Raw genomic sequence first — 22,244 nt, forward strand, 5'->3', positions numbered from 1 at the left:
CGGTACGCGTCGTTGGAGGGGGCGGGGCTGCGGTTCCGCTTCCGGGCCGGCGTGGCCGCCATGTCGGACTCGGAGAGCGAGGAGGAGGCGGATGGCGGCCGCGCCGAGCCCTTCTCGCTGGCCGGGTTCCTCTTTGGCAACATCAATGAGGCCGGGCAGCTGGAGGGGGACAGCGTCCTCGACAAGGTACGGCCGTGTCGCTGCGGGGAGATGCCGGCCCGGCCCGGGGGGGGAGGGGGAGGGACGGGAGGGGGAACCGGGGTCACGCCGGGCCGGGCCGGGCCGGGGAGGATGCGTCGGTGGGGTCGGCGCCGGGAATGGCTCCAGGGCGGGCGGTTGGGGAGTTATCCGGCCTGGCTGGCGGAGCCTCCGGGCTGGGACGTGGCCCTGGTCTCCCCAGGAATCCAAGAAGCACTTGGCCGGGTTGGGCGTACTGGGGCTGGGCAACCTGATCACCGAGATCACCGCCAGTGAGGACGACAGCCCGGAGGCCGACGGAGCCCACGTGGACGAGGAAGGTCGGCGCTGGGGTACCTGCAGCTAAACGGCAGAGGAGCTGCAGCGTCAGCTCTGCTGGAGAGGGAGGAGCGGAGCCAGGGCACCTGGGGCTGCGAGGGGTGTCCTGATGTTGCCTGGTCAGAGGTCCTCCGACAAAGGCCTTGCTGCCTTCTTGCCAGGATGAATCTTACAATATCTCCTGGTCACTTGTGCACTTATTCTCTTTCATTTTTTAATGTGTTTTTTGAGGGTTTTTTTTACTTGTATCTCCTCCCTCATAAGTAAGTTTACTCTGTGTTTTCCCCTGTGTTAAACAAGCCGATTTAGTGCACAGTGTTATTATGGTTCTTTTTTGTATTTCTGAGCTTGTTGAACAGCTTCACTGAGTAAATGGAAAGTGTTCCTTGTGCTAAAGTTGGTTACTTACCAGCCAATCTTTAGGAAATGTCAGAGCTTGGAGCTTTTAGTTGGAATGAGGAGAAAAATACTGCTATGGGAGATATTAATTAGATGTTTCTGTTCCCTGAAGAAAAGGAAGCACAGGAAAGGATTCATATGTACATAGTGAAGTCTGAAGTTAGTAATATACATGAGGATAAAATTTTGTATGACTAGATTTCTTTTATTCCTAGGCTGGGTTAAGAGCACGGAAGATGCTGTTGATTATTCAGATATTAATGAAGTGGCAGAAGATGAGAGCCGTAGGTATAAGCAGGCAATGGGCAGCCTGCAGCCAGTTCGAAGACCAGGTAAATGGGATTAGCTCTAGCTGCAGAAGGTATTTTGTGGCAATGGATCTTGACAGTCTCCTGTACGGGTGACATTGTGCCTTTTCACTCCTTGCTTCAAGAACCCAATATAAGCTTTTGAGAAACTACATTCACTGGATGAAACCACTGCTTAATACCTTCATTTTTTAAGGAATTAGTTCCTCATTAGAGTGAAATGCAGAGGGAAACCAGGATCCTCCTTTTGCTCTGGGATCATATGCAGAGGATACCCAATACCTGCTCATATTTCTTTAACCTGTGTTGTTAGGAAGAGGGTTGTGCAGAGGAGGCCAGATGCTTCTTGGAGATACTCAGAGACAAGGTCCTGATCCCTTAGAAAGTCACTTCAATCTTAATACTCCCTCGTGTTTTATCCCTGAATTCTTTTTCTGAAATGACTTTCTGCAGAAGGCACTTTGGTTCTTTTGTCGGTGTCGGGGATCTCTCTCTGGCCTAGAACAGATTTTCAAAAACATGAGGCTTTTGCCTTTCAGTAGCTGCTGGTGCAAATGCTAAATCCTTGCATATTTCTTAAAGCTGCCTTACACTTAACCTTTCTGTTGACATATTGTCATTAGTAGCATGTAAAGGTGATTTGGGCTTTTTAACCACATTTTTCTTACTTCTGTAGCAGCTTTATTTGCTCTGCAAAACGTGAATAAGGGGAGGGGATAGCAGAATATACATATATATATATTAAGTTCTTCAGGCATCTTTCTGTCAGTTTGCCTTTTTCCATCCTTCCCACTTTTTCTTAAATTTCAGTCTTGCAAATGAGTTAGTGCAGGAAGCCGAACTTGTAAGAGTTTTTCATCTAGTTACAAAATGAGAATGGTCCCCTTACTAATGAGAAGGCATGGTCTTCTCCTCAGGTTGGGACAGGTATGAGGTAGTATAAATGGGAAGGGTGCCTGGTTGCCTTTCATTGTCTGCTTAATATGTAGTCTTGTCTCCTGACTGGTTAGATGATGATGAGGATGATTACGATGCTGACTGTGAAGATCTTGATTCCAAGTTGATGCCACCACCACCACCACCTCCAGTACCTGGAAAGAAAGAAGATGAAAAGGATGCAGCTGCCACTGGTGAGTGAGGACTTTCTTCTTCTCTCTGGCAATATCAGTGTCTGAAGGAAGCAAACACTGATGTGTAGCAGTTCGTTCAGCGGCAAGCACCATGCATCGTCAAAATTTGGTCTGCAGACTGCATCTAAAGGTGGGTTGTTGTTCTGATATACAATGTTATAGGATTGTCTGAAATGTAGGGTGAAATACTGTATTTCCAGTGATTTTTAAAATACTGATATTGACAATGAAACTGCTTTTTTATCTCATCCTCTTAGTTGTGGCTGGGAAATTCACCTGGAACGCTTAGGATAGAATGAAAGGTTAAACCAGAATGGTACTCGTAACACCTGCAGAGACTTAATTTTGCGTAACTTGGTATAAACAGTAGATGTGGCATTATGTGGTTGTACTAGGGGACAGGGAGGAAACCTGTTTGTTTATAAGGTGCTTGTTCTATTGTAGTATCTGAAGATGGAGACGGTATCATTTTGCCCTCCATCATTGCTCCTTCCTCTGCTGCCTCCGACAAGGTGGATTTCAGCAGCAGCTCTGATTCTGAGTCAGAGATGGGACCTCAAGAAGCCAGGCAGGCAGAATCCAAGGAAGGCAAACTCACACTTCCTCTTGCAGGAATCATGCAGCGAGATGCTACCAAACAGTTGCCAAGTGTTACAGAGCTCTTCCCGGAATTTCGACCAGGCAAGGTATTGTAAGAGATACATGGAACTGACTGAAACAGTAACATGTAAGCCCTGTAAATATGAATCATATGGTATTAATGGTATGTAGTAAGTAATTGCATAAACGTTCTTGCTCACCTCAGTACTTTGTTTAGTTTCTGTGTACTGCTATTTCGAGACTGCTTAACAGGTAATGCTTTTCCTGCCAGTGGCAGGAGCCTCTTTAAAAGCATTGTATAAATCAGGGTGAGAAATGATGTTTTGCTGTTCTGTAAGACCATAGTGATGCTCAGCACGGGCCTATTGATTTGTGAAAATTGTTTTTCTGAGGTGGTAAAGAATACTTTTGCCAGATGATTAAAAAATATAACGCTAATTTGTCTGCTTTCTGGCTTTACTGGCAAATATTTGTTCCTCCTTTCTTGCTGTCCTGAACTTGGTGTGCTCTTCCTGAAACAATTTGTGATCTGTATGCTCTACTTAATCCTCCCTCAAAACTTCTCTGAGTATGGATCAGAAATTAGCGCAATAATGACTTGTTTGAAAGAATGATTGTTTTTCTCACAAAGCAAATTCATTGCAGTGCTTTCTTAAATGTTCCCAAGTAGCAAATGTAGTCGATGTATTTTAGTAATTATTTTGAATCTTTTTAAAGCTGTCAAGAGGAGAGGAAATGTGGGAGGGGAAGGAGAATAAAGATGAGCTTATAGTTGTCAAGCAGGTGGTTGTGAGCCAGGATAACTTGGTTTTATGTGTGCCTCCCTCACAGGCTTTGTGTAAGGAGCTGAGCATAATACAGTGTGTTATTTTAATGACTTAGCTATCATCTGTCTATTGGAAATCTAGTTGAGGCGCTAGCACAGAAGTTAGTCTTCTGGATGCTCTCTTGGCTTTTGCAAATTTGGTGTTTCCTGTGTTACTGTGTTTTGTGTCAGCTGGTGTGTTGATGTCTTTGGTGCTCAATATGTAATGTCAGGGACTGGTTCAGTGTTGAGTGTGCCCAGTGGGTGCAGAAATCAGTGCGAGCTGCTAATGTTGATCACTTTCATAATTAATTCATGAGCACTAGAGCTGTGAAAGCCTGAAATCCTGTAGACTTGGTTATGAGGATTTTTTGATGTCTAATAATGTGCATGCTAGTGTAGCGCTGTTTTTCTTGATGAAACCACTTAAAATAGCACGTAGAGAAGCAGACCTTGTGTTTCATTAAACTGTTAGCAGGTTAACTATCTCCGAGACCTTTACTCTTGGTGAAAGGTCATTGAAACTGGCCAAAGGGTTCAGAAGTAATCTAGGGGAGTTTGGGGAAAAAGGATAACGTGGATGTGGGCCGAGATGGACGTGGTGGTCATAGAAACATTTCCTTTGTGGATCAGTGTAACAGATTAACAGGGAACATTGATAGAATGTTTCTTTACAAATCTTTGGTTCTAACTCCTGTTTCCTAAATCTGTCAGTTAATTTGGAATAGTGCTTTCAGTCTTTACAAAGAGTGCTCTGAACAAACAGTTATCAGTGCTAAAAAAACAGCAGTTGTAATTGTATAAGGAACAGAAGAGACAGTTTGTCATTAGTACTGATTTTGGAAGTATGCAGTATGCATATAGAGGAAATGCATTATGATGGAAGTAAAAATTAGTGTATTATTTCTGGGCTGTGGTGTTTGTTTTTATCTTTCCTTAAGAGATCTTTGCTTTAGATAACTGTCTTATAGCTTTGTCTCTCTTGCTAATAATTTTATCAACTCATATTCAATCTCCCTGCGTCTTTCTGAAGGTTGTGGATTATTAAAAATGAAGATAATTATTTCCAAGTGGTGTCTTACCACGTGCCCAATATGTAAAGGCAATTTTTATTTCCTCTGTTGAGTTTCTTTGTGTCTTGAAATTAAGAATAAATCTTTTGGAAAATGAAGGATCTGTCGAATAGATGGATCAGAAACCTTTCCCCAAGTATAACCAAGAGATTGTTGATTGCGTCAGGGGTTGGGATTATAGTACAGGCCAAGCTTACGAAGTTCAGAGTGCTCTCTTTTGTTACTGCTTTTCAGGTGAGGGAAAGACAGACAAGCATTCCACGGTGCTTTTTTTCTTTGACCCTCTTGGTTTTTCTGTTCTAGGTGCTGCGTTTCCTGCGTCTCTTTGGCCCTGGAAAGAATGTTCCGTCGGTTTGGCGTAGTGCCCGAAGGAAACGCAAGAAGAAACATCGGGAGTTGGCACAAGAAGTGCAGATACAGGAGGGTGAAGTTGTAGTTGAGAGTGGAATGGAAGGAAAATCTCCTTGGGAATATGAGTTTGCTGCTCCTCCCCCTCCTGAGCAGTGCCTTTCAGATGATGAGGTGGGATATCTGAGACTTAGAGAGGGTCGCCAGCTAGCACTGGGGGTAGTAGTGGATTGGACGACGACTTTTAGAGTAAAGAGCTTTTCCTCCAAAGTAAAACCGGAGGACAGGGTTGGCTTGTATTCCAGCTGTGCAGAAGCTTTTCTCCAGATACTAGTCAGTGACTTCAGGTGATTGCTTCTTACTGAGAAGGCTGCATCCATGGTACAAGATCAATAGGAGAGCTTGTCCTCTTTGTATCGAGAAGAAATCTCTGTGTTCTTGGAAGTCTAATTGCAGAACATTCTTAAGGCAGCTAGTAAGTATGGAAAAGCACTTCTTAGAAATACTTTTCTCCTCTGAGAATAAGCTGGGAAACTTGGAAGGAAGAAACCTCTTACTGACACTTAGGCAGACCATCGGTGTAACCATTCCGTCCTTTGCTGTGCTTCAGATTACCATGATGGCACCTGTGGAATCAAAATTTTCCCAGTCAACTGGCGATATAGACAAAGTGACAGATACAAAGCCTAAAGTGGCAGAATGGCGCTATGGCCCAGCACAGCTCTGGTATGATATGCTGGGGATCCCTGAAGATGGCAGTGGATTTGATTATGGTTTCAAGCTGAAAGAGAAGACGGAGGAGCAGGAGGTTAAAGGACATGCAGATGAGGGGGTGAGAGGGGAACTGTGGGGGAAGGTGTGGAGATGTGTGTGGCATTGAGGATTGCTGCACAATGAGAGCTTGGTGCTGGGGTGGTGGATGGTTGTGCACCGTGCTAAATGAGACTTTTCATTTTCCTCCTTCAGTGTGAAAGTATTAAGTCAATGCAGGTCTTCAAGCAACTATTCTTTCCTTCCAGGATGCAGGGTTGGTGAATGAGAAGGATGATCTGCTAGCTGACGAGCACTTCCTTATGGTGACACAGCTCCAATGGGAGGATGATGTTATCTGGAATGGAGAAGATGTCAAGCACAAAGGGACTAAGACACAGCGGGCAAGTTTGGCAGGCTGGCTGCCATCCAGCATGACTAGAAATGCCACTGCGTACAATGCCCAACAAGGTAATCAATGGTCTGATGTGAATTATACTTACTGTAGTTGAGCTGACTCATTGCATGCTTTCGTCTCAAATGCAGAACATAATTCTTCCTGTCAGGAATGTTTTTTGTCAAAGTCACAGCTTCGCGCAGAATTCTGAGACTCTTACTTTCTTTCCAAAAACAGAGCAGGTCCCTTCTGCTAAAGAAAATACCAGCTCTGGCTTTCTTCTCTCCAGGTGGAATACCAGATGCTAGATCCACCTACATTAGTATCAAGCAATGCTACACTTAGGATATTTGCTGTTTATAGGCTGATGCAATTTTCTTTAGATGTTTTTTTTTTGAATTGGAAGTCTTTTGGCGTTTCTCCTGAATGGTATTATTTTTTTTCTAGATAGGAAGTAACAATTCTTACAAGCCTCAGGCTTCTCTTGGACACAGATGCATTTTAAATTTAAACTGCTTGTGTAGAATGAATATTTATCATCTGTTTGTTGTGTCTTATCCTGCTTTTACAAGGAAAGACTAATGGGAATGTCAGATCTTTGTTGGGTACTAGTGTCAGTCCTTTACTATTCAGCTGTGAGTACAAGACACTCTGAGAAGTTGTGTAGGTGAATTGGAGATAGCTTTTTATAACAATTTTCATTTCAGCACAGTTGTGCCTGAGCTATCCAGGACTGGGCTCGCTCTGTTTGAGTCCCATCAAAAGCTACAGCAACTTGTTAAACATGGTTGATCTGTTCACGTGTTAGGTTTTATGCCTTCCAGAAGCATTAACTTAAGTGACATACGTGAGCATAGGTGAGTTGGTCTACCCTGGGAGAAGTTGCCTTTGCAGAATGATTCCTTGAGGTCTGCTTGGCCATCCTTTTTTCTGTGACAGTTTAACATAAGAACAAGAAGCTGCTGGAGGCCAGACCAGCTGTTCTGTCGATGGCAACTGTTTTGCTCAAGGCCTTTCACTTTTATAGGGACCGTATAGAAATGCACCTCATGCATCATCATGGAGCATATGCAAAACAAGCCAAAGATAGCTTTGAAGTGGTTGCAGACTCCAGCAGTAAGCTGTGGGTGAACGTGTCTTTGTAAATCTTACCTGTCCTTATGACACACGACACTCTTTGTGATATGAGCAGTAGGCCCATCCTGGTTCAGGCTGGAAACCACTCTCCATGCAACCTCCAGGTTCTGATTTAAGGCAGTGGAATGCTCCCTAACAGTCCCACTCAAGCTAACCTTACTTTTGTTTTTCTTGTCTCTAGGTTTGAACCGCAGTGGCTCTTTGCTCAATCCACCAATTCCACTAGCACAGAAACCAAATGTAACAGGAGTCCTAGGTATAGCAAAGGGCAAAGAAAAACAGACCCCTGAACAGCAAGGTAATAAGGATGTCAGTCTTTGGCCTATGAATAGGTGCATGTGACATGTTTCTGTATAGACCTGTGTTCCGTGTAATAGCAGGGTCCTTTTTTGGCAACAAGGTGTAGATAGTAGGGATACTTGTTTGCTGTAAAACCTGTTAGAGGCCCTATTTCATTTTTGGAGGTTCTCTGTGTTTCAATGGGGCAAAATCTCTTAAGCATTGGTAAAGCTGAGACTTGAGGCTCTGCTTGTTCTTTGCTTCCAACATGAGTTTTCTTTTGCCTTTTAGAGGTCCTGCCTCAGAAAGCCGTGAAAGATGGGGAAGGTTGAGGGAATAGTATGTGGGGATGAGCTCTGAAATGGTTTTCTGCCAAGGTAGTGTATAAAACTCTTCAAGGATTTTATCTTATGGTTGTTGCAGTTTCCCTGGATGAAGACAAGCCCTGGTACTCTATTTTCCCAATTGATAATGAAGAGTTAGTATATGGCCGTTGGGAAGACAATATCATCTGGGATGATCAGGCAATGGAAACCTACTTGCACCCCCCTGTCTTAACACTTGATCCAAATGATGAAAACATAATTCTAGGTATGTTTATGGCATCCAGAAATTTGTCTCAAATGGGAAAAGACAATGGGAAACGGAAGCAAGGATTTACAGTCACACTGTAATGCAAATAAATGGACTGGGGCAATACTTAAGTCCTTTTTTTTGTTCTGGCATTTGAAGACAATTTGCAAGTAATCAAAGGCATAAGGAGAAGGAGGCAATGCTAATAACTCTAAAGGCGTGGTGTATACTTTCAGCTCCCAAGTTAAAAGTAGTAACAGGGAAGTAAAAATTAGTGCCCTGAAACTTAAATTTAACATAATTAATCTGACTCGTGGTGTGTTTTAGAAGTGACTGTCTTAATTTTACTTGCATGCATGTTGGTTTGAAGAGGGAAGGTAGAGAAGTAAACCACTAGAGAAGTAAACCACAAACTAGCCCATGCCATTCTCGGCATGGCTTGTGTTCAAAGCCTGAAGAAGCAGATTCCTTAAGCCTCTTTCAGGTTGTGGTAATGGCACATGGGAGCAATGACTTTGCATAATACCTGTCAGCATTTTTGTTGCTGCTACAAACTTACTCAGTATTCCTGAAGTTTGATTTGAATGTACTCCCTGCTTATATTGTTACAAGCTGGAGAGATTTTTGTCTTATTTGGGCTACTAAAATCACCATGTTCTCTTAGAGCTGTGTGTTGGTATCTTCAAGCAGCCTTATGTAATCTAAGAATAGGCACATCTTGCTGCACTTTTATATGGCCCAGGTTGCAGTTCCTTCCTCAGGAAAGTGGGTCAGTTCTAAGAATTTCTATATATATTGATGGGAATGTTTTGGTATTAGCCAGCAACCTTGAATATCACTCTTAATTTGAGCTTGGTTAAAGTAAAGACAAACAGACTCACAGTATTTTCTTTCCAAGTCTGAAATATGCCACAAAATTGCAGATGTTTGTATAAATAGTGACAAAGGTGAACCTATTCTTATTTCGTATAGAGTGACATGAGATCTGTGCATGGAGGTGATACAATGCCCATGTCACTAGGCCCTGCTTCTTGTGTGAAAATCTTACTTGGAGAATGCTTTACAGATTTTAAAATTCATATTACTTTCCTGGATTTTTTCTGGAATCCCTTTTTGGTTCAGGTCCATGATATCTTTGGTTTCAGACTCACTTTTGTGTGTATGTGGGGAATAAAAGGATTATTAGTATGTGTAGTTGGGAAACAGTATTGGCACTCCTGTAGTCTTGGCTGTCGACTCTTTAGAATAGCTTTGGCAGAACAGATAATCTAATCAATGAAAGTACAAGAAAGAGTATTAGTACATTTTGTGTTGAGCAGTGGATACCCCAAGCAATCCCCACAATCACACTCCTCCTACTCAAGTCTACTCACTGCTGAAGAAGGTAAGGTAGAGATTTAAGCACGGAGCTTTTCTGTGTTTGTTGAACTTGTTCATATTAACCGGTACGGAGTGCAGTAGGACAGTCACCCCAGAAACCGAACAAAAGGGCTGAAGTGTCTGGACCATGCTGCAGCTCGGTAGGAGGTTGCAGTGCTGAAAAGAGAACCCTATAGGACATGTGGCCTACAGTGTGATTGTTTCTGTCTTCAGAAATTCCTGATGAAAAGGAAGAAATGACTTTGAACTCTCCATCCAAGGAGAACAAGAAAGAGTCTTCTCTAAAGAAGAGTCGAATCCTGTTGGGAAAAACAGGTGTCATCAAGGAAGAACCACAGCAGGTCAGCATAAGCTTTAGCACCTGGCAGTTTGGAAATGATGTGGAAGGAGTAATTTTTTTTTTTTTTTTTTTTTTTTTTTTTTTTGACACCCCTCTCTCTGTTTAAAATTGAATTAGAATATGTCTCAGCCAGAGGTGAAGGATCCCTGGAACCTTTCCAATGATGAGTTTTACTACCCCAAGCAGCAGGGACTGCGAGGCACCTTTGGAGGCAACATCATTCAGGTAGTCACTGTAGTGGTTGCTATAGAGTGAGAGATGGAGTGTCTTGGTAGGAGGTTTCTAGCTGAGAGTATGATTTAGCATTTGTAGAAAACCAGAATTTAGATTACAGCAGGTCAGTTAAGTGGTCGTGAGAGAGATTTTTAATGTTGTTTAATTAGAATTGTTAAAAAGGAGTTTGAACTAACTTTTCTTGATTGCCCTATGAAACTGAGGTCAGGTGCTAGATCTTGCTGTATCATAGTTGCTATGCTTTTTTGTGGTGGTTGTTTCTGTAGTACTCTTTCTGAAGCAGTAATGGGAGGGAGGAAAGTGGTGCGGATAGTCAAGAGGTGAGGCTGTACTTCTGCTACTGGTGTGTGTTTTAATCTGGATATTATAAAAAAAATTTCAATAATGATGAATTTGAGCTATGGCTCGCTAGCCCCAGGTGAAGAGGTGATATTTTTTTCCTCCTTCATTGTGGTATGCAGTGATCTCTTCTAAAACCTTGTCTGATTCTAGCCTCTTCTGTAATGGGAAAAATGTATGTAATTCCAAATGCACTTTTCTCCCACTGATAGGGATAATGACTTTGCATTCTCCTAGTTAATAAGAAGATCCTCTCATTGCGTACCATTTGAAATAGTAAAATTAAATTCACCTCTGTACAGAAAGGAAAGATCTATATATGGCCCTAAGCACTTTCTGTCAAAAGGCAACACCTATGGTAACATGTGAATTTCAATGCACTAGTATTACTGCTAGCAGCCCTGAAAATGTTACTAGGTTCTGTGGTACCAGGGTTATCAGGCTTGGAGGATGATCTTGGTTTTGAGATGATATGGGTCGTCCTTAACACACATTTTGTTCCTGTGTTAGCACTCTATCCCAGCAGTGGAACTTCGCCAGCCATTCTTTCCCACCCATATGGGTCCTATGAAACTCCGACAATTTCATCGGCCTCCCCTGAAGAAATACTCTTTTGGTGCCTTGTCCCAACCAGGGCCACATCCTGTGCAACCTCTGCTGAAGCACATAAAAAAGAAAGCCAAGGTACAGTTATTTTTCTCTGTATCTGATGTCTGCTGTGGCTCCATTTGCCTGGCAGATGTTTGATGTGCTGTTTTCCTAATGCTGTCTTTTCACTGGCACAGATGAGAGAGCAGGAGCGTCAGGCTTCTGGCGGGGGTGAAATGTTCTTCATGCGCACACCACAGGACCTAACTGGCAAGGATGGAGATCTCATCCTTGCTGAATACAGTGAGGAAAATGCGCCTTTAATGATGCAGGTTGGCATGGCAACAAAGATTAAAAATTACTACAAAAGGGTGAGTATGCTGATTTTGCTGTTGGATGGTGATTTTCATCTGCCTCTCACTGAGTGCTGACTGCATCTTCATTGTACGTTGCAGAAACCTGGCAAAGATCCGGGAGCTCCAGACTGTAAATACGGAGAGACTGTTTATTGTCACACTTCTCCATTCCTGGGTTCTCTGCATCCAGGCCAGTTACTGCAGGTGAGAAGAGCAAGCATAAGACAGACAAGTTGAATGTGGAGTAATAGCCAGAATGTTTCATGCCCTGTTTATTGAATCACAAATAATGGTCAATTTCCAAAAAAACAGATTCAGTTTCATTTCCAGTTTAAATCTCTTTGTTTGCTGACAATAATTCAGTTCCTGGCTTTTTTTTTATTTTTTAATATCTCTCTGTTGTATGTTTTTTAGAATTGTTGTAGGAATGATAGGAATTGCAGTAAGTGAATGTTCACTGCTTTGCTTTGTAATTGCATTAGAAATACTGTTAGAGGACTGAGTGGAAGGCCAAAGCTGCCTGAATGTGGGGGAGCTCAGTAAATAGGTGTTGGAGGGGATAGAAAACATGGATTTATCATGGTCTGCGGTGAGTGAGAAAAAGCTTATGTGTACTTTCTGAGAATTGCCCTGCTAGTTGTCTGCTGGATGCCAGTTACTAGTCAGGTGTGTAGACTTCTGCTGTTACGAACCTTTCTCTGTTGCTGAAATACATACAGTTGAGATGGGGAGTGGAATTAAGAATGTTGTAAGGACCACCTGGTTACAAAATTCGTTATAAATGTAAAAATAAATCCGCTTCAGTTAATGCTAGCTGCTCTTACTGCAGCAATAATTCTGTCCATGCTGTACCATAGGAAGAAATTAAGGTGAAGGTTGATATTAGAGATTCATCACAGAACTAACAATGCTAATTGCTCAAGCCGAAGAGGACCTCATCAATGGATAAAACAGGACTGCTGAAAGGCTTGAAGTGAGGACAGGGCCATTTCAGGGAAAGCTTTGCAATGTGGATGAGGGTAGTGTGGGAGAGTAGCAGTGGGCAAGGTTTGAAGCCCAACGGGTGGAGAAAACCTGTTATAGAAGAGGATGGTCTTTCCAATTCCACTCAGTCTAATGCCTCTCCTGGTGCTAGCTTAAACTTTCTTACCTTTAAATGCTGAACTCTGCTGTATTCTGCTTTTCTGGTTGGTTTCTTACAACCTCCTTTACTGAGCAAAGTCTTCAGTTACTGCTTCTGTTGCCTTCTCCCATTCCCACACTGTGCATGTGTCTTGGGCTGCTTTACGTGGTTATAGTGTTCTTGCATATGTGTTCTTTCTGTCCCTTTTTAAAGTACCTCCTTAAACGTCAGTTCAGAGAGCCCTTCAAACTCTTGCTGCATTTGTTCTATGCTTTTCTGCTTCATCCTTGGTTATTCCCTGCGTAAGAAAGGGATGTTCTAACTGCACATCTACATGTATTGTGATAGAAATGATGGTGTACCATTGGAATGACTGGTTGATTTTGGTTTGCTTTTTTTTTCCAGAACTTTTTTGTAGATTGAGTTACAGAAAATTTGATCAAAACCTGACTTGCAAACTTTGATTTGTTTCTCTTATTAGGCATTTGAAAACAACCTTTTCCGTGCCCCTATCTATTTACATAAGATGCCTGAAACGGATTTCCTGATTATCCGGACACGACAAGGCTATTATGTTCGAGAATTAGTGGATATTTTTGTAGTTGGTCAGGAGTGCCCACTTTATGAAGTACCCGGTCCCAACTCTAAACGAGCTAACACCCATATCAGAGATTTTCTTCAGGTATGTGGTAAGAGACAGTTTGTGGATCTGAGAGCTGTTTGGAGAAAGCCCACGGCATAGGCGCAGGCCTCACGTGGACAGCCTTGATTTGAGAAGCTCATTTCGCTGCTACCCCTTCTTTTTTTTTTGTTTTGTTTTGGGGTTTTTTTGTTGTGAGGTGAGAACACTACAGGAGTTGGATGTTAACCATACAGACCATTCTGGTTGTAATTTAACCAATGATATATAGCATGCTTCTGTTTACTTGCATCCTATCTGATAAGTGTGTGATAGAGGCTTTTTATTAGCCAAACAAAAAGGTTGTAAGATTATAGTAAGATTATGTAAAAGTGTAGGATACTGAAGAAATTAGAATGAACTTCAAAGTGGTTATGCTGTATAGAGTGATAGTTACATGGGTTTCAATAAGAGGCAATTAAGGGATCTTATTGCGGTCCTATTACATAGAACAGAATTAGAGTTAATTCATAGGTCTTTTTTGATTTTCTAGATTCTGAGGCAGTTAAGCTTTGGAACTGTCAGTGACCATTCAAATAAATAGCCCCAAATTTAGATTTTAGAGAAAATTTCTAGTAATATACTGTCAGTTTAATTCAAAATTATAACTCAAGAGCTATTTGCAGAGAAGAAAAAGCCCTGCCTTTCCCAGAGTTCAAGTCTCTGTACCAAAGCATGAACATTTCTAATGTGATAATACAAAATTTCAAGGCAAATATTTTTTTCACATCTCATCCTCAAAAATAGCTGAACCTGAAGCAGGCATGTGGCTTGGAAAACTTTACTAAGTAAATTTATAAGACACAATGGGTTTTAAGTAGGAAGTCTGAAGTAGTCACTAGAAACAGCATTGTCTATGCTGTCTTTGCAGGTCTGTTGTATTCTTTCTTTGGACACCACAAATGAATCTTGTTTTGTAGGTGTTTATTTATCGCCTTTTCTGGAAAAGCAGAGACCGTCCTAGGAGAATTCGCATGGAGGATATCAAGAAGGCCTTTCCCTCACACTCGGAGAGTAGCATCCGAAAGCGACTAAAGCTTTGTGCTGATTTCAAACGCACAGGTATTTAAAGATTTTATGTGGCGATCAGCCATTCTTTACTGCTCTTGGAGTTCTAAACAGAGCAGGAGGAGGCAACATCTCCTGATAAACCATTTCTGAAAACATTGGTTTGAAGAACTGAAACATAATCTTACAGGTTTTTTTGTTCCAATTTCTGTAAATGTGCACTTTCTTTTGGCACAGGTGTGCTTGATGGTGAGAAATGACTACAGTTTGGCCTTTTTTTGTAACCTTTGGGCAGTGATTTTCTTGTAAAGTAACAAAGTACAGCAACAACGCATACATGTTCCCTTCTCTCTGTGTGTGGCTGTGTTGTGTTTTGCAAGCAAATACGTGCCAGTAGAAGCTTGTCCCATCTTGAGTCTAATAGTGTTCTGAGAGCCTGAGTTCTGATTTCTGTACATGCAGAATGACAAACAGATGATAATACAAAGTTTTTTAGGCAAGCCATGAGGAAAAGTAGTTTGAGGTGAGGAAGTGAAAGGTGCATTAAACGCTTTTGGAATGTAGTTTATATATTGAACGAGCAGGAATGCATGAGAGCTTGCTGATATAACAGGCGCTGAGTTTAGGGGTGTTGATTTAGACAAATGCAGAATAAAAAAAGCGATCACTTTTTGTGGTCTGTGTGTCATGGATTTGTCATACTTTCTCCTTTTGACAGCGTTGAGCAAGGTACCAAATCTTGAAATACAGTTAGGATTATGGTGGCATCCAACATTTGTGGGAAACTATTCAGTGTTTGATCTGTGCATTTTTCAGGGATGGACTCAAATTGGTGGGTTTTAAAGCCAGACTTCAGATTGCCGACAGAGGAAGAGATCAGAGCAATGGTATCCCCAGAACAGTGCTGTGCTTATTACAGCATGATTGCAGCTGAGCAGCGACTGAAGGTAAAAGCTCCTTGTAGGCTATCAGACAAGTTACTGACAAGTAGTTCTGTGAGGGGTGAGGCTAGGTAACACCTTCGGTCTAAAGCTAATTTTGCTATAAAGTAGGCAAATTAGGCCCCTGACTACTGGGCAACTTGTTAAGTTTTCTGCTGTGTAGAAAACTGCTGCTGCAGTTTGAAATCTGTGATACTGTGCGTCACACTGAATCTTGGCAAACGTCTGTCTGTGGAAGTGTGTTTGTTCAGCATGACAAGTCCCCACAGGAGATTGATAATATACTTATAGTTCTCTCTCTAGTAACCTTTGTAAGACTTTAGGTTCTCCTTTCTTCCTAATACTTCTCTGCAGGATGCAGGTTATGGGGAGAAATCCTTCTTTGCACCAGAAGAGGAGAATGAAGAAGATTTCCAAATGAAGATAGATGATGAGGTACTGTCAGAGCGATGCATGAGCATGCATGCCAATATATAGATCTACATGGCAGGAGAGAAATGAGATCTTTAAATGTAAAGGACGTATTTAAAGTAGGATTCAGTAGATCAGATGTTCCTGTCACTTTCCTGGGAACTCTGCTGCCAAGCTTATACCTGTGTTTGGGGATCCTTCTTGCCAGGTCCTTTTAGGACTAGGCTTTTTGCCTTGAACACCTTTTGTGAGTTATCTAGAACTGTGATTCTTCATAGAGGTTTTATCAGAGCAGTTGAAAGATCAGGAAGTGGAATTCACCCTCATTATGTCAATTGAAAAGTTCTCAGTATGATTGGAAGAATCCAAAATAAAAAGCTTGGAGTTCTACTCGATGGTAGCAGGATTGTGAGGGCATGTTTCTCTACTTGCTGGCAGGTGCGCACAGCTCCATGGAACACCACACGAGCCTTCATTGCTGCTATGAAGGGCAAATGCCTCCTAGAAGTGACTGGTGTAGCAGATCCCACAGGTTGTGGTGAAGGATTTTCTTATGTGAAGATTCCAAACAAACCAACTCAGCAGAAGGTATAGTTCCCAAGGTTGTTTTGGACAAGGAACAATAACTGGAAAGTCACCTGGGAGAAGTAGAGTAAATACGGGGTATCAGGAAGAGAAAATACCAAAAGATGAGCCTAGGAAAGACTATTAGGTGATGACATTAATAGGCTGCATCTTCCTCTAAACAGGATGATAAAGAACCTCAGCCAGTGAAAAAGACAGTGACTGGGACAGATGCTGATCTGCGCCGACTTTCTCTCAAAAATGCCAAACAACTTCTGCGTAAATTTGGAGTGCCTGAAGAGGAGGTGAGTATGAACCTGCAGCAGGTTACAGGGTTCTCTTCACTAACAGGTTGAGCAGCTGGTGGTGGAAGGGACATATATGTTTCTACTCTGACCTTGTGTGGAAAGGAGTTTAAATCCACAGTCCACTACGTCAGGTGTATGTCTCTGAAGCCATTGCTAGTCTGTCTCCCTCTTTGCAGATAAAGAAGCTGTCCCGGTGGGAAGTGATTGATGTGGTGCGTACGATGTCTACAGAGCAGGCTCGTTCAGGGGAAGGTCCTATGAGCAAATTTGCACGTGGGTCTCGGTTTTCTGTAGCAGAACATCAGGAGAGATACAAAGAAGAGTGTCAGCGCATCTTTGATTTACAAAATAAGTAAGTTCTTATCTTACGTTTACAGTCTTGGTCGCCACCCTGTCCCCACCTTAAAAGTCCAGAGCTATGTATGCCTGGGGCTCACTGATATGTAGTGGTATATATGTTGATTCAGCTGGTTGGGCCCACAAAGTACAGCACTGAGAAAGAGGACTTTGGCTGTTATTAGAAACTTACGGGTTAGCCTTAGTGTCATGCTGTCATAGGCCATTTGGAAAGGTAGAATGAGTTTCATACTCTGCCACATATAGTGGTATGGTGTGTTCCACAGATCAGTAGTTCACCACCCTGTTACCTTTCCTTTTTTTTTTCTGTTGTTGTTGTTGTTTTGTTAACAGCAGTTTGTCACTTCTCTCTTGGGTAGCAGCTGCCAGTTCTACGTCCTGTTCTTTACAACTGCCAGAAGAATTCATGCATTATTCCTTGTTCTGGCCCAAGACATGAGAGTGGGGAGGGAATATAGTACTGTTTGTGATGAAGAGATCAACGCATTGGAGAAGATTGGCTTGGAACAATTGATCTTTTGGACATGGGGATTACAGGAGGACTGAGGAGGGAATATATTATGCCTATTCTTTTAATAGTGATTTGCAACATTAATTTTCAAACCTTTATGTGATTTTTACCTTTGTATTTCTGGGAAGGTAACAGGCTGATTTTTTTTGGGGGGGGGACACGACTAACTGACTTTCAGGATGCCTCCTGTTTCAGGGTTCTGGAATCCACTGAGATCCTGTCAACAGACACAGATAGCAGCTCAGCTGAAGACAGTGACTTTGAAGAGATGGGAAAGAATATTGAAAATATGTTACAGAACAAGAAAACTAGTTCTCAGCTCTCTCGGGAAAGAGAAGAGCAGGAACGAAAGGAGTTGCAAAGGATGCTTCTGGGAGAAGACAGTGGCAATGACAAAGAGAGGGGCAAAAAGGACAGGAGAGACAAAAAGGGGCTGTGTGAGTAACTGCAACCACCAGAACGTGCCTGGGAAGGGGTGCAGAACTTTGTGTCAGACTGTGTAGTGTGCTCATCTGGCTTCTCAGAGAAGAGTGTGGATTCCTTAAAGGGAGAATGTATAGACATGCTTATCTGGGGCTTCTTCCTTCTCCTGAGCAGTGACTGGCTGAAAATGCATTTAAAGTGTTTTCTTTGCCCCGTAGCTTTGTTTATTTTGAACTATAAACTTTCTCTGGTATTTCTCTAGATATTCACTGCTGCTTGCTTCTTAAGTTTCCCTTTTCTTGGGGGGGGGGGGGGGGGTCGTGGGGTGAGCTGGTGGGTTGTTTTTGAGTAGTTTTCTTAAGATGTGTTCACAAATCGTTCCTGAAGCCAGCGTGTGGTATTCTAATTGGATCTTGTGTGTAAACACAGCCATGTATGTGAAGCAGATAGGCACAATATGTAGGCTGATACCAGTGTCTGTTATAGTGTGTGCTCTAGCAGTGTGTTGGGGAGGTAATTTGGCAGCTGTCAGATTTTGATCTCCTGGAGACGCATTTATTTTAAGTGCATTCCAACAGAGAACTTGACATGTCCCTAACTGGCGTATAAAACTGTTTGACCTGTGAACGAACTTCTGTCTGTATGATGGTGCTCATGACCCCGGTTACTTGTTGCATGTGTATCAGCAAAGTTGAGCTCTGCTACATCGGAGTCAGCATTATTGCTGTTGGAGACGCAGATGGGGATTAAATCACTAATTAAATAATTACTGGAATAATCTAGTAGGGCATATGTGGAAGATTTGCTGATGATTGTTGCCTTATGAGAAGATATCCATTGTTGACTTTGAACAAAATCTCTCAACCAAATTTATGGATGGTGCTGGGAAGTTTCTGTGGTCACATGAGACAAGGCTAGTTCACTGGCTGTAAAACTGGTTGGAGAAATGGATAATTATTGATCTTCAGTTTCTGCCAGATCTCCATACCTATGATCAAAACCACTGTAACTATAAGCAGTCTGCAGGGCCATGCTGCAGTTGCTTTACAGGTTGCACTTAGGCACCTGCAGGTCCTTGTTGACTGTAACTGTTCCTTCTGACCTTATAATCCATGTGGATAATTCAGTAGTTTACCTTTGTTTCAGATTGATATAAGTCATGATGAGAGAACATGAACAAGCAAGGGAAAGACTTCTGTTGCTTAGGTTTTCCTGAATTTGTGTCTTGGAAGTTTTTAAGCCAAAACTATCTGCTGTATTTAAACAATGATGTTTCTACAGTGTGAAAGGGATTAAAAGTAAACAAAACACTCTCTTGCAGCATCAGCTTCAGGAGCCTCAGCAAACTCTCACAAAGACGATGACACTGCCTCTGTAACCAGCCTTAATTCCTCTGCCACTGGCCGACGCCTCAAAATCTATCGCACGTTTAGAGACGAGGATGGGAAAGAGTATGTGAGGTGCGAGACAGTTCGGAAGCCTGCTGTTATTGATGCGTACTGCCGAATACGGACTACCAAGGATGAAGAGTTCATGTAAGACCTATATGATTTTTTTCTTTTTTTTTTCTTTTCATCTTTGCATGTAGACAATTTCATTCCATTGGCAGTATGAAGAAATGTAATTCATTGTAATTGTGAAGAGAGAGAGATGTCCATCTGGATGGTGTAATGAATTTTGTGCAGTGATTGACCTGGCAGCAGAGTACCTGGTAAATCATCAACTCAGGTGAAAAACTTGTGGTTTGTTTTCGGTTTTGTTTTTTTCCCCAGACGAAAGTTTGCTCTATTTGACGAACAGCACCGTGAGGAAATGCGGAAGGAGCGGCGCAGGATCCAGGAACAATTACGGCGGTTAAAACGGAACCAAGAAAAAGAGAAACTCAAGGGCCCTCCAGAAAAGAAACCCAAGAAAATGAAAGAGCGTCCAGACTTGAAAGTAAGCATATCCATATGTAAAGCATGTTAAGAGGTCTTGGGTATTGGAGAAGTTTTCTGTTCTAGTGATGTACTAAAGGTCTGACTGGGGGATTTAATGATACTCTGCATCTAAATTAGGAGCCTATGTATGAATTCCAATCTGTCATCTTTCTCATATTTTTGCAGCTAAAATGTGGAGCATGTGGTGCAATTGGCCATATGAGGACTAATAAGTTCTGCCCTCTTTACTACCAAACGAATGCCCCACCTTCTAATCCTGTTGCAATGACAGAGGAGCAGGAGGAAGAGCTGGAAAAAACAGTCATTCACAATGATAATGAAGAACTCATCAAAGTAGAAGGAACAAAAATTGTCCTGGGAAAACAACTGATTGAGAGGTAAGGGAAGTATTGGAGATACCGATGAGTAGTAAGAAAAAACAGTTTAGAACTTAGTGCAGAATACTCATATGTATATTAATCACACGAATAAAGTGACAGGCCTTGATATAGACTATTTCTACAGTATTTCGATTTTGTATTTGGTATTATGGTAGATGGGACCAGAGCCAATGCTGGGGGACAAATGGTCGTGATTCACAAGAGTGCTGGAGAAAGTATTATACTGTTTTGTTTTTACCTAGTGCGGATGAGGTTCGCAGGAAATCACTGGTCCTGAAGTTTCCTAAACAGCAGCTTCCTCCAAAGAAGAAGCGACGAGTAGGGACAACCGTTCACTGTGATTATCTGAATGTGAGTGAAAGTTTACTGAGCTGATTGCAGCATTTCTAGCTCTGTTTGTACCAAATGGCCAGTTTCTTTACTATTCCTGTGCATCCTCTGCATGCGACACAGATACCTGCCTAGTGAATTAATAAGCTAAATGGCCTAGGATTTCTGTGGGTAAATATTTTGCATCTTGTAACTGTCTTAATTTTTCTGCCTCTGATTTCTTTAGCGTCCTCATAAATCTATCCACCGACGGCGAACAGATCCCATGGTGACGCTGTCATCCATCTTGGAGGGCATCATCAACGACATAAGGGATCTTCCTAATGTAAGTTTAAGCTGTGAGACCAAAAACCTGCGTCTTAAGCAATATGGTCAATGTAGGTTTTGTGCTGTAGACACCAAAATTAGACTAGGCTTTTCTCAGATAAGTGGTGTGCCACCCGTTTCCCCCCTGCCCTGCACACAGTTGGTGTGTATTATTTCATAAGTTACCTCAGCTCAGAATCTTTCTGAGATGAAAACCTTCATGTCAGACACTAATGTTAAATCCTTCTGTATGGGTACATATTCAAAGCCTGGGATGTGATTTTTTTTCCAACAAACCCAAAAAAGATGCATAACACTTGACATAGCAACGTGGAATACTTTTATCTACGTGGCACTGAAGAATATTGTGTACTTCACTGTTTCTGACCAGATTTTACCAGAAATTTGCAAAATAAAAAGATTGAATGGAAGATTTGAGTTGAAATGAGAATTTAAAGTTCAGTTTCTTTAATTTTGTGTTGCACAACCATAAATACCATCTGAGGTTTCTTTGTGAAATTTTTCATCTTATAATGGTGTTAAACAACATTTTGTAGAAGAAAGTGATAGCCACCGTGGGCTGAGCTTATCATATTTTCGATGGTGCAGTAAAGTGTAAAGGTTTTATGTGTTAGTACCTATTCAGCTGTGGAGGTTAAATGGAGATTAGCTGTGCTAGTGCTGTGTTAATAAGCATACATTTTTTTCTTTTCATCCTCAGACATACCCCTTTCATACACCTGTAAATCCAAAAGTTGTCAAAGATTATTATAAGATTATTACTCGGCCCATGGATTTACAGACCCTGCGTGAAAATGTTCGTAAGCGGCAGTACCCCTCCCGAGAAGAGTTCAGAGAACATCTGGAACTAATTGTTAAGAACAGTGCGACATACAATGGTAGGCTATTAACAATGCAGGGAAACTGTGTTTCTGCTAACATGTTGTACATTTATGAGGTGTGGATCTTCTACTTTTAGAAATAATGAAAGCAACAGAAAAGCAGAAGAAATTCACTGTCAGATGACAACAATAAACATAGGCTTTTCCAGATATACCTGAAAAACTATATTAATGTTAATAACCTGATTAATAAGTAAGAGAGAAGTGGACCCTAGCATTTAACAACAACTAAATGATTACAGTGATGTAGTAACTGAAATTCCATTATGGGCCTATCAGTTACTCAAAACACTGGTGCATGTATTAAGTCAAACTGCACTGGAGCGAAGTCCTGCATATCCCCTTCATACGGATTGAAGCTAAGCAAAACATTGTTTTCAGTAGACTACGTTGTGAGTGTCCTTCCTTTTTGCTTTCAGACAGGGATCGGTGGGGAGATATTTGTGAACTTACTTTCTCAGTATTATGCTGTAGTGAGTGAATCTTTCAGTACAAATAGGACTAGTTCA

The 22,244-nt window shown here is 41.9% G+C and overlaps 1 protein-coding gene across 1 annotated transcript in view; it reads left to right on the forward strand.

Annotated features, from left to right (window-relative positions):
- The first annotated feature begins 26 nt into the window (after positions 1-26).
- Positions 27-22,244, forward strand: part of TAF1 (TATA-box binding protein associated factor 1) — a 33,216-nt gene continuing 10,998 nt past the window's right edge. Inside the window, exons 1-29 of the mRNA XM_075435503.1 lie at positions 27-186; positions 401-518; positions 1,131-1,247; positions 2,234-2,353; positions 2,798-3,039; positions 5,135-5,353; positions 5,790-6,011; positions 6,199-6,400; positions 7,645-7,761; positions 8,166-8,333; positions 9,909-10,036; positions 10,153-10,260; positions 11,119-11,292; positions 11,394-11,567; positions 11,652-11,756; positions 13,157-13,357; positions 14,275-14,416; positions 15,179-15,309; positions 15,658-15,738; positions 16,153-16,302; positions 16,464-16,583; positions 16,763-16,938; positions 17,650-17,891; positions 19,199-19,412; positions 19,650-19,815; positions 19,983-20,194; positions 20,440-20,548; positions 20,754-20,852; positions 21,555-21,732. Coding sequence (XP_075291618.1) covers positions 61-186; positions 401-518; positions 1,131-1,247; positions 2,234-2,353; positions 2,798-3,039; positions 5,135-5,353; positions 5,790-6,011; positions 6,199-6,400; positions 7,645-7,761; positions 8,166-8,333; positions 9,909-10,036; positions 10,153-10,260; positions 11,119-11,292; positions 11,394-11,567; positions 11,652-11,756; positions 13,157-13,357; positions 14,275-14,416; positions 15,179-15,309; positions 15,658-15,738; positions 16,153-16,302; positions 16,464-16,583; positions 16,763-16,938; positions 17,650-17,891; positions 19,199-19,412; positions 19,650-19,815; positions 19,983-20,194; positions 20,440-20,548; positions 20,754-20,852; positions 21,555-21,732 — 4,561 coding nt within the window. The 5' untranslated portion in view covers positions 27-60. The remainder of the gene's footprint in view (positions 187-400; positions 519-1,130; positions 1,248-2,233; positions 2,354-2,797; positions 3,040-5,134; positions 5,354-5,789; positions 6,012-6,198; positions 6,401-7,644; positions 7,762-8,165; positions 8,334-9,908; positions 10,037-10,152; positions 10,261-11,118; positions 11,293-11,393; positions 11,568-11,651; positions 11,757-13,156; positions 13,358-14,274; positions 14,417-15,178; positions 15,310-15,657; positions 15,739-16,152; positions 16,303-16,463; positions 16,584-16,762; positions 16,939-17,649; positions 17,892-19,198; positions 19,413-19,649; positions 19,816-19,982; positions 20,195-20,439; positions 20,549-20,753; positions 20,853-21,554; positions 21,733-22,244) is intronic.

Source organism: Opisthocomus hoazin, chromosome 14, assembly GCF_030867145.1.
Source record: "Opisthocomus hoazin isolate bOpiHoa1 chromosome 14, bOpiHoa1.hap1, whole genome shotgun sequence".
NCBI classification, from domain to species: domain Eukaryota; kingdom Metazoa; phylum Chordata; class Aves; order Opisthocomiformes; family Opisthocomidae; genus Opisthocomus; species Opisthocomus hoazin.